We start from the raw sequence: 12,192 nt of genomic DNA, 5'->3' as shown, positions 1-12,192 counted from the left end.
GCTATCTAGCTCTCACTGTTTAGGCAGTACCGTTTCAAGTGGGGAAGAATTTCTACCATTCTCACAGCAGAATATTTAAACTGAAGGAGTTAGAACAGCAACAGCAATTTTTTAAGGATTAAAGAGAAAATGTTCTACACTGGGATATGCACTCCTATTTTTTCATTTTAAAAATTAAGTGGGAAACTGGCATATGAGAAAGTAAAGCATAGCTTTTACTCACATGAATACCTCTAGGCTCTTTATAGGTTCCATAGATGTTCTTAGACCCTAATAATGGTTGCCAATCCTTGTTTGGAAAAGTTCTGCTCTGCCCAGAAAAAGAGAAAATGAAACTAGCAATTTTTGGTGTAGTGGCTAAAGGCACTCGACCAGAAGTTGGAGACTGAGTTTTAGTTCTGCCTAGGCATAAAAGACAACTGGGTGACTCTGGGCCAGTCCCTCTCTCTCAGGAAAAAGGCAATGGCAACAGAAACATTACAAAGAAATCTGCATGGACTTGCTCTTGCAATCACCAGAAGTCACAGTTGACTTGATTAACTATAACAACAAACTATGTTGACAGACATTCCTGGAGGACTAGAGCAAGTGATGATCACCAGTTTGCTTTCTGGTGAATGGTGCTATCCATCCACATCAACTTTTTTGTGAATGGGCAAACACTCCATGCCTGTGAGAATGCCCATATGTGCTCTCATAATTTCATCTGTGCCCACTGACCCCAAACATTGCTCATGACTGTCTTTTGCTTACATACTTTAAGGATCCTACCACATCTTATTTTCCCTCATTGGTAGCAGTCTCGGAGGCGTCTTCTTAGAATGCAAACCTATTAAGTTAATGTATTATTATTTGCACCAGTTTTCTTCAATGTTTCTCCCCAGTGCAAACATTACATACAAGTTCTCACATTAAATTACATAGAAGCATTTTGTTATATGAACAACTCAATGCATCATATCACCTAACTTTTGCCCCATGGAAAACAATCAATATCAAAATTAATAGAATATAAAAAGATGTGCCAAACAGAAGTGCTGCCAAAATGATGGAAATTAAAGAGGCAGTATGTTTGTAAATAAAACGTGGGGCAATTCTTGATGGTGTTAACATTCTACTAGTGGGAGAATTCCAGGGAGGGGTGTATAGAATTATAATATTGGAATGATGGCTGAAAAAGCTTGTATATCATCTGTGGAAATCAGTTTTCCATAAAGAAAGGATCACAAACATACTTGCCTAATAAGCATGTTCTTCTCTGCTTGTTTCCCTAATTGTGCTACTGGGATAGCTATTGATTACCACTTCTTATCAATTATTTATCATCCCATAAATAAAAGAAGAATTATCTTTTGGCTGCCTTTCCCTGCCCCACTTTACAATGACAGTAAAGATTAATATTGGAGCTTTTGCTTCTGCTGCTTCTTGGATGAGGTAATGGGAATGATCTCAGACAGACTTTTAGTTATGCAGAGTATGGTCCTGATTTATTCCACTGACCCAAAACCACAACAGAGCTGTTCACCTGTGAATAGACAGTACCCTTGGACATTTGCACATTCCCTGCAAGGGTACTGTCCTGGGGGGTAGTCCAGACAAGAAGCACACTCAGAAGTACTAGCTCTATCTTTATTGTAAGACTGAAAGTATTTCTCCTCTCTTTTCCTTTTACTCTCTATGAAACTAGGGAGGGTCCCTTCCAAAACGTTTCCCATGGCCTCCCCCCTTCTGAGGACTGAGACACCTTTTACATGCTGATTCTCCAGTCTGTGGCTTTCCCTCCTGTCTCCCAAGAATACCATTGTATTCTTTGTACCATTACAAAGGGCATCTGCAAAGGTAAGTCTCGACTCATTAACCTGTTTGGATTCGTTAAGAGTGTCAGTAAGCATGGGAATGGGGTGGTCTGGTAACATTGCTTTCTCCAAATCTTTGGGTCTCCAGATATATCAATGAGACCTCTCAATGACAGTGACAGAGTAATCAGCTCCCTAGATAATGGGAATTGTAGTCCAACAGATCTGGGAAGGCTGCAGTAGACCTAGAATGCTTAGGATTTTTATTTAACAAATTTAAAACATTAAACTTGTTGATGATCCTCCTCACTAAAGGCTCCTGAGTAAATGTAGCATTTCAATCAATAACATAAAACGAACAAGGACTAAATGGGTAGTGCACACAATGGACGGAAATAAGAATCTGTACTGAGATTGGTCCTCTTTACCTTATTCTTACTCTGGAGGTAAGAGGTGATTTATGAGATAGTTTAAATGGTCAATAACTGCAGAGATTCAAAGAGCCTGTAGGAGCTTGGAGATGACCTAACTTGATTTCCTGATCAGTGCAGACTGCAGTGAAGGACAGACAGATAGCATCCTAAATTAGAGGCCATCCAATCTCTGTTTGAACATACTTCCAAGGGAGGAGAATCTAATCCTCACTCTGCCCACGAAGCAAGACTTTCCAATGCCGAAGAGCTCCCGCCTCTCATGTTTAGCCAAAATCTGCTTTCCTGAGGTTTCCACCCACCTCATTCTAGTTTGTTGTATGAAGCAAGAGAAAACTCCAAGCCCACTTCTGCACAGCAATCTTCCAAATGTTTAGCAATTGCTTTCATAACTTGTCTTAATCTCCTTTTCTGCAGACTAAACATACGCAGCATTTTCAACAATTGCTCATAGGACTAAACATATACAGCCCTCAACATCCAGATCATCCATTTCTGGATATACTCCAATTCATTCCATGAACTAAAAAATCATTCAAAAGGTGGCCCGGCCAGTGCAGAATAAAGCAGAGCTACCAGTAACTATGAAGGATTTCCCAGCAAGAAAAAGCAGCATGAACACCAAACTGCTATGCCATACGATTTAAAAAAAAACCTGGCCACCAAATATTCAGGGTGGGAAAAACAAAAAAAAAAGAACAGTGAATGGTTTTATATTTTTTATTTATTTTTATTTTATTTATTTTCTATCCCCCCTTTAGGTAAAGGTAAAGGTTTCCCTTGACGTAAAGTCCAGTCGAGTCCGACTCTAGGGGGCGGTGCTCATCTCCGTTTCTAAGCCTTGGAGCCGGCGTTGTCCATAGGACACTTCCGGGTCATGTGGCCAGCATGACGACACGGAACGCCATTACCTTCCCGCCAAAGCGGTACCTATTGATCTACTCACATTTGCATGTTTTCGAACTGCTAGGTGAGCAGGAGCTGATTAACAACGGGAGCTCACCCCGCCGCGCGGTTTTGAACCGCCGACCTTCCAATCGACAGCTCAGCGGTTTAACCCGCAGCGCCACCGCGTCCCTATATCCCCCCTTTATTATTCTTATAAATAACTCAAGACGGTGAACGTACCTAACACTCCTTCCTCTTCCTATTTTCCCCACAACAACAACCCTGTGAGGTGGCTTGGGCTGAGAGAGTGACTGGCCCAAGGTCACCCAGCCAGCTTTCATGCCTGAGGCGGGACTAGAACTCTCATACCACGCCTGATTGGCTCTTGGGCTGAGAGAGAGGGACTGGCCTAAGGTCACCCAGCCGGCTTTCATGCCTAAGGCGGGACTAGAATTCTCATACCATGCCTGATTAGCTCTTGGGCTGAGAGCCCATTGCCTTAACCTCTAGACCAAACTGGCTCTTTTATTTTTGGTTTGGTTTGGTTTTGCAAGATGACACAGAAAGCAAAAGTGTTGCATGCCAGGAAGAGAGAATTAAGTAGGTTGATGGTTTTTTTCCTAGTGCATCTGAGTCTTTAGTGATATATAGGAGGAAAGTGAGTGGGAAAGTGAATGTGAGAAGCTGCAGTGAGAAGGAAGAAGAGAAGGGGAAAACATGAAAATTTTGGTGGAACAGAGTGGTGGAAGATGGTACCCAGGGAGGAGTGGTTGGGGATGCTGCTGCCAGAGATCAAAATGACTAAAGAAGCAGGAGATTCTCTAGGTCCTGTTGCACTTCTCAACAACAATCAATACCACTGATTGCAGTATCCTTCTGGACCACCTGATAGTTGCTGGAGAGTTCAATTACCATCAGCATGTTGATGATAACTAGTTGCATATCTCCACTCCTAACAGAACAGGAGACCCAATCAAAGTCTTTAGCCAGTACCCAGAGGCTGTCAGGGTCTGGATGGCTGGTGCACCAGCTGCAGCCTTTCCTAGAATGGGAGACTTTAACAAAGGCTATTCCTCCTATTGTCATCTCACAACCAGAGCAGTGGTAATTCTTTCTATGTAGGACTGCCCTTGAGGACCATGCAGAAGCTACGGCTGGTTCAAAAGGCAGTTGCCTTGCATGACTTATTTTTGGAGACAAGGATGGCATCATTTCTGTTATCTTTCAAAAGGAAGGCCCTCAGGGATGGCACGTAGGACGTTGGTGGAAGTTCATCCTGGTTTATGATAGGAAGACCCCAGACTGAATGTCAATTATGCTTTTCTTTGTATGCTTTTGAACTTTTTACTCTGTGGAATGTTGTTAACAGCTCAGAATCTATTGACTAAAGCAGCACCTAAGGCTAATAACAGCAAAAAAAGAAAATAAATTAGTTATTTTGCTGACAAATTTCAGCCACATGGTCTCAGGGAGCTCTGCAGTACAAGAAAATAGGGGCTGAGGGGCACACGTAGTTTGTGGGATGACCGCCACTCTTCTAAAGCCATTGTAAGAATTCTGGGTCATTTTCTATTGGCCCCATCTTCCATTTCTTTGAAAACTACCATCTTTCTGCACATCCCATGTCAGCTGTCAGTCCCCCCAGTGTCATCCAGCTCATTTGCTGCACTATATCCAGTTCTGGGCACTGCACTTATAAGAAGGTGCAACACAGTATGGACAAAGAGACATCCTATTCTTTCACCCTTCAAGGGTTGTGCCACTTTTTTCTGCTTGGGCAGATAGTCTGTTTAAATTATAACAGGTGCTTAACATACCTCTACTGTACATTCTAGTATTTTTTTTCAACAAAAAGAGGGAGATTACCTGACACAATCACAAGATTGTGCCCTCCCAAGGGCATCAGACACACACAAAAAAGAGTTGAGACCAAATTGACCCCAGCTGGGCTTCAAATTTATAAGGGACAAGATTTTAAACATCTTCTGCTTTGAAGAGCTTTGACTTTTAAATGAAAGGCTGAAGTCATCTTCTGTTTTAGAGAGCTTTGATTTCTGACCAAGTCTGCACATTTTTAATAGAAGTGGCAATGGATAACCTTTAACATTTTGAAAGCATCCCCCAAACTGCATTCCATTCTCATTTGTAACTGACAGAGTTCATAAATGTGTTTTTAACTGGCAGAGAAGTACAAAGGTGTGATTGGAGGTAAATGTTTAACAGTTAGGTTACTGGTAATTCAAAGAGTGCCTTATAAATTAGAAGTGAACTTCACATGTTGGACCAGAAGGTTAAATTAACTCAAAACTTATTTCTGTCCAGAAGTACTGTATATCACTTAAAAATAATACTGTTCAAGAAAGTTCTCATAGAATTACATTTTTGATGGAATACCAGGCAAATTGAACTTCCATTGAATTTGCTTTTGCCTACACTAGAGTTCAAACTCTATCCATTTTGTCTAATGTTGAAATTTAATTTGTTCTTCACTTTTTTAGACTTTTTAAAAACTAGCCATTTTGTCTAGAAAGAACAAGAACCCAAAATTCATATTACTATAATCACTTTACTGCCTTTACAATAACTCTTCATTAAGCAAGTTGGTAAACAAAGCAAAAGAGGATATTCAAGCCAAGAATCTACTTTAAGCTGGGTGCATGCATCCTAAGAAAAAAAGTCCATTTAGTTTTGAGTTTACCTGTTGTGTAAATTCACTCATTCTGATTTGTAAGTCATGTTTATGCATTAGTATTATATGTAAACCCAGTACTGCGATATCTTCACAAAACCATTATTGAGGAAAATACAGCTTTGCATGGTATGTGAACCCAGCATCATCAGAGAAGACGCCAAAGTAGGCTAGTACAGCTTGGTTTCACACAGTGCATTATGTCCTGGTTATCTGTTGAATAACCCATAACTGGGTGGCTTTACACATAAGCTTCTTATTTTTTTCTTGCTATGTAGGCTTTATGAGAAAACATGCATGAGCCTGCCAAAGTTAAACACCTTTAGATATGACTGACAAAAATCAGGTAAAATATAATACCATTATTTTTGATTGATTGATTATGTGCCATCAAGTGGTTTTTAACTCCTGGTGACCTCATAGATCGATTTTATACCAGGATACTAAAAGGATTATGTTGTGACTGAACCCTCGTGATTTGAAACTCTTTGTGGGAAGACTGGAATCCGGGCAACGGCCATTGGATTGTGGCAAACTCTTCTGAATCTTTAAGCATCACTTTAATCATAGTAATAGGCCTGACCTTTAAAACCATCTACTCTGCCCTTATATCAATCACAGTAATGCCATCTGGTCTTTCAGGTTTCAAAGCAAGTTCCTTAAGCAGAATAGGAGCAGGAAAGATCTTGGCTGCCAGATGGGAAAAAGATTTTCCTTTGCAACCCATTTTGCCACCAAAACCATGAATGCAAAAACTGATAATTGCCAGTAATTATCTTCCCAAAAGGTTTGCAATTTATTTACTTTTAATTTAAACAACCATTCAGGGCAGTCACAGAATAATAATAAAATTACAGTCGAACATAGGTTCATCAAGGCTTTGCCATGAGCATTTGTGCTTCAGCCCTCAAGAGGGAGCTTTTTCTATGAATTCCTGCAGTCACAGCTTTGCTGGCCCGTAGGAAAATAAATAAATTTGTACTTGGGGGATATCTTTATTAGAGTCATGTAAAATAGCACCAAAGGGCATGCAAGCTTTTGAGCACTCCAGAATTCTGCATCTGGCAGGACAGGGATGGGAAGCAAACAAGAAGGTCCCCAAACTGGGCTAGAATTTTTCAGCAAGGAGAGGTAACAGATCCCTGAGGGCTGCAATCTCCTGGTGGATCCCTATAGAAGTACAATTTTGGTCTGAATCTTGCTGGACTCTTTCGGCATCAGCCAGTCTGCTGGTGTCATCTGTTGTGATTCTGCTTTTATTCTTTGCCTTTTCTTTAAGAACTTCTCCTCCTTTCTGTTTTTAATCCCCTTTTAATTTAATTCCACTTTAAAAACAGTACAATTAGCATTTGTTTAAAAAAGTCATTAATATTAAATATTAAACATAATCTACATGACATACAGCTTTTACATAAAAGACTATATACTTTAAAGAAGAAGCCTAGCCCATTGTATAAAAATCTATACCATGAGAGAAAACGAAGAAAGAAAAATCCTATCATATACTAAGGGGAAAAAAAAAAACAAGCCATAAAAAATGAACAGAAAAGGAAAAGTCCATTAAGAACTAGTTTGGTCTAGTGGTTAAGGTGCTGGGCTAGAAACCAGGAGCCTGTGAGTTCTAGTCCTGCCTTAGGCATGAAAGCTGGCTGGGAGACCTTGGGCCAGTCACTCTCTCTCAGCCCAACTCACCTCACAGGGTTGTTGTTGTGGGGAAAATAGGAGGATGAAGGAGTAATAGGTATGTTCCCTGCCTTGAGTTATTTATAAAAATAATAAAGGCAGGATAGAAAATAAATAAATAAATGGAGCAAATAAACCAGAGGTCTCCAAACTCTTCAGCTCATCGACCCCTTCATGAAGTTTCAGCTTGTTCACTGACTCCCAAACACTGATTATATGAAAATAATTTAATAAATCCTACTTTAATTAATAGTACCAGGAATAATAATAATCATCAACCACTTGGATAGTCCCATTGACCCTTGAGGGTTGATATTGACCGCTTTGGGGAACCCTGAACTGAACGAAATTAAAAAACATACACCTCTCATATTAAAAATAACAAAAAGAACCCCATTTAAACAAAAAAACTGATATCATGTAACTTTCTTCAATTTCATTGTTGTTTTGAACAACAAATTAAACTTAGATCATATGGAATCACACTGTCTGGTCTTGCCTCATCTTTAACAGAAACCAAACTCAAAGTCTGAGAGTTGACAATTTTCATAAGTCAACTTTTAGCACTGGGCGTATAGAAGTGCATAAGCACTATTTTCAAGATTTCCAAACTTGATACATCTAAAGCTCTTCAGAGATGGAAAAATTCCAGATTGTTGGGATATAATAATCTGTAACCTATAGCTGCCTTCAAGAACCTGGTTAACCACTGTAATAATATCTACACAATAAGGATTTACAAGTGAACGCGTCCATAACATAGGTACCAAAGTCTCTTCAAACTTACTACATCTCCAGCATAATAAGGGTGACATCCAATATTTTTAAAACATTACTTGAGGAGTCTGATCAACCCTGAAGAGATTTTTTTGCTGAACTACTTGAGTTTCTTAGTCATAAAAAACAAATATAACATTCCCTAAAAGAGTCAATGAAACTTTTTTTGGGCGGGGGGTCAAATCAATGTTGACTTCTGGCAATTGCCTGGACAAGTCCTGCAGTTTTCTTGGCAAAATTTTGGAAGTGATTTGCCATTGCCTGCCTCCTAGGGCTGAGAGAGAGAGACTGGCCCAAGGTCACCCAGCTGGCTTCATGCCCAAGGCAAGACTAGAACTCACAGTCTCTAGCCTGGTGCCTTAATCACTACACCAACCTGGCTTTCCCATAAAACATTACAAAAGTCATTTATGCCTGAATGGAGGTGCCTTAACACTATATCTGGCTTAGATTAATCCACCTGCTTGATCAGCTGAATTCTACAGATGATACAACTTTGAACTTCTTACTTCCTGGTTTCCCCAAATGGAGAAGGCAGAAAGGCAAAACAGGACTGAGATGTCATTAAGTTGGTTCCAAAAGAAGATAAGGAACTTAATCTGGCTTTTTGCAAAACAAGAGTGCCCGAAGTTTACTTACTTCGGGTGAACAGAAAAATTACAGTTGTGTATCTCTACAGCTGGTTGCCATTGGCATGAAGAATTCAATTTGGGGCAGTTGAGGGAGGGGACGCCAAGGGTTGAGTCCCAGAGTCCTCCCACTTCCAGTCCCAACCTATTGTGAGCAGCACAGTCTCTGGATGCTGGAGAGGCTGTTCAGAGCATGCAACCCTCCCATTCTAGAGCACACCAGCAAATCACCTGAAAGTATTTAATTAGAAGCTGCGCAGGGAATCACGGCCTGAACTTCTGATATTCTTCCTTATGCGTTTTCGGTTTCCGTTGCAAAAATTTCTCTGGCACAACATATTGTAGCCTTATCTTGGCCTGATGAAATCTGGATTGGGGGCTTTTTCTTAAGGTTAAAGCTGCTTGCTTTTCATATAGTTGGGCAATATCAAATGAATGCTCACCTATACTGCAATTCGATTCACAGCACTTTAAAAAGGGTTAAAAATATGTCTAGTACCACCCTGTGATATCAGTATGTCACCACCACACCCCCCGCAGCCCTTGACTCTTAAAAAAAAAAGTGTCCCAGGCCACAGAAAATTACACCTTCTTGCAATTCAGATGTGCGTATCTTTCTCCGTGTGTCTCTATGTACATAAAGCAAGCCAGCCCTGCCTGTCAGTGTGTCTGTTTTGAGTCAGTCTATGCCCTTTCTGTAAAGTTAATACAGGTTTCAGGCAGAGCTCATAGGTATGTGGATTATACCCTCAGCCCACACACAGTAGCTACACTAACTCGCTTAACCTGATCAGTTACCAACTAACATGATAATCTTAGTTATTCTAAAATTAAGTAGATTTTTTTGTTTATGTGGCTGCTATGCAAACCCAATAATAAATTATTTCATTAGTGTATAATTCCACATAATGTACAACTCCCTCAAATGGATTAATTCAGTAACCAGACAAAAAGTGTTGTGCCACTACGACTACAGGGTTAGAAAAGAAGAGATGATAAGTGGAAGTTGTGTATGCATTTTTATTCTCTACCAGGGACAAAATATTAATTCATTGCTTCCTGGAAAAGTAGTTTTGTTTTGTGCCTAGATATGTAATTTTAAAAGGGGGGGGCTTACATTAATGGAACGTCGGTCTTCCATGTAGAAACCCCCTGGTTCAATCCACATAAGGCTGAGAAATTGGAGCAATTAGGTAGCAATAGCTAGAAATCAAAGATGGGTAGGTTCTTCCTCTGCCTGTCAGATTGACCTTCTGGTACCTCTGAACTGTCATCTTTAGGGCATCCTTTAAAACAGGAATTGCGAACTTGTGTCCCTCCAGATAATATTGAACTACAATTCTGAATATTCTTCTATTTGGCTGCTCAACTGGGGCTGCTGGGAGTTGTAGTTGAGGACATCTGGAAGTCCAGCCCCAGATTCCCCACCTTTGTTCTACAGTACAAGGCATCTGACATCCCACAGATCATTTTGGGCACCTTCAGATACTCTTATACACAGCCAAGCTATTTGTCTGCAACTGTTTACTTTGCCCTTCCCTCCAGAGGCCCCGTGGCTCCTAGAATCAGCAGGTAGCAGCATCTGGCTGGTATTGACTGGTCTTGGAAGGTAAGGTTCAGACCAGGTTTCTCCTACCAGCAAAGACCAGTGCTGTATGTGAGATTGGGAAGCTGATGAAAACAACATGGTAGGAGGCAACAGTGAGCCAATTCCATACTGTTGCCAAGAAAACTACACTGTTGTGTCCCTGAAATCATCCGAAGTTGAACTGTACATGCAGGAGACTTGTTTTACCCAGAATATCTGCCGCTCTGCAGTTAGGAACATCAGGGTCTTCCCACCTGGTCCTGGAACCTTTTAACTCAAGAAGCAATGGACCAACCTGGATGACCTTCTGCACCCAAAGCAGGTATTCTGCTGCCGGTCATGTCCTCCTTCCCCAAATTAAACAATACGGTAATGGTCTTGACAGGGATCTTTTCCAAGTTCTCCAGCAGGCACAACCGCACAGAAAACACTGTGTTCTGGATCAGAACTCAGTCCAGGGCACATATCAAACAATGGAACAAAAGTTGAGCTCGTGCAGCGCGCGGCGGGTCCCCCCTCTCTTCCCGGGGCTTAAGCACAACCAGTCTATGAACCTTCCTCCCTGTCCGTTTCCAGTCTAGCCTGAAAGGATTTCAACAGCCTGATTTCTAACCCGGAGCGCGAAGCAGCTGCCAATCTAAAGTTCACAAAGGAAGGAAGCCGATGCAGACGAAGCACGTGTGGGAGACGGGGAGCGCCAGCCTTGAACCTCTTCGTCCCGCTGGCTGGCAAGGCGTCGCCCGCTTGAAATAACCGGGCTCGCCCAACCAAGCGCAGCGGGTCGATCGCCTCGGGGGGCTTAAAAGCCGCCGATTGCTCCCCTCGCTCCCACGCGCAGCTGCAGCAGTTCCTCCCGGCCAGGCTCACTGCAAAGCGCCTTGCCCCTCTTGCGACTCACCACGTGCAGAGTTTTTCCTTCACGCGGACCCAGAGGTTAGAGGCGCAGCAGGAGCGCGGAGGGGAAGCTGCGGGTGCTGTCGCTGTCCCCGCCGCCAGCGGCGGAGCGGCCGGGCGGCCGTTTTCCAGCACCGCCGCCGAGCGGACGCCCTCCATGGCGAGCGTGCGAGGAGCTCACTCCAGCCCGGCTCCGGGATGCGCACAGAAAGGGCCGCATCGAAGGAGGGGAGGGGAAAAGGCGGGGCCGCTGCCGCTGCTGTGGCTCCTGTCCTCCAAGCCGGCGCCCGCGTTCAGCCTCCGTTCTGCGACGCCGCTCGCTCGCTTGGCTCCCGCCGATCAGGCAGGCCGAAGGCTAGCTGGCCCGAGCGTCCCCGCGCCCGAACGGCAGCCTAGCCGTATTCTGGATCTGTATTCTAATTGACCCAGAATGCACGTTTGCCTGATTTGCATTTCTTGCAGGCCAGTGCATAGAACAATAATAACATCGGAATGAAAACAGGGTATGCTCATCCAGGCAAACAAATCCTCCGATTTTCCCCCGCCACCGACCTGGGCAGCGGGCCTGGCTCGCGTCTGTCTCTGAAGTCCTTGCGCTTCAGCCCTCAAGAGGGAGCTTTTTCTACGAATTCCCGCCGTCTCTGTAAAACCCCAATCACAGCTTTGCTGGCTCGTGAAAAATAATAACAACGACAACAACCACCCTGCGACGATACCTTTCATATTATTAAACAACATCTGCCTGTCCCAGGTCCTTGGGAAGGACTCGATAGGTGGACAAAATGCCAAATCCATTCGAAACATCTGGCTGACTGTG

General features: G+C 42.6%; 1 protein-coding gene across 1 annotated transcript in view; it reads right to left on the bottom strand.

Annotated features, from left to right (window-relative positions):
* SLC35F2 (solute carrier family 35 member F2) overlaps window positions 1-11,570 on the bottom strand; it is a 36,592-nt gene extending 25,022 nt beyond the window's left edge. Inside the window, exon 1 of the mRNA XM_063305820.1 lies at window positions 11,380-11,570. Coding sequence (XP_063161890.1) covers window positions 11,380-11,534 — 155 coding nt within the window. The 5' untranslated portion in view covers window positions 11,535-11,570. The remainder of the gene's footprint in view (window positions 1-11,379) is intronic.
* Between the last annotated feature and the right edge of the window lie 622 nt (window positions 11,571-12,192).

The sequence above is a fragment of the Candoia aspera genome, chromosome 5 (assembly GCF_035149785.1).
Source record: "Candoia aspera isolate rCanAsp1 chromosome 5, rCanAsp1.hap2, whole genome shotgun sequence".
Taxonomy (NCBI): domain Eukaryota; kingdom Metazoa; phylum Chordata; class Lepidosauria; order Squamata; family Boidae; genus Candoia; species Candoia aspera.
The sequence above is the reverse complement of the archived record's forward strand: the minus strand, read 5'-3'. Positions and strand labels throughout refer to the sequence as shown.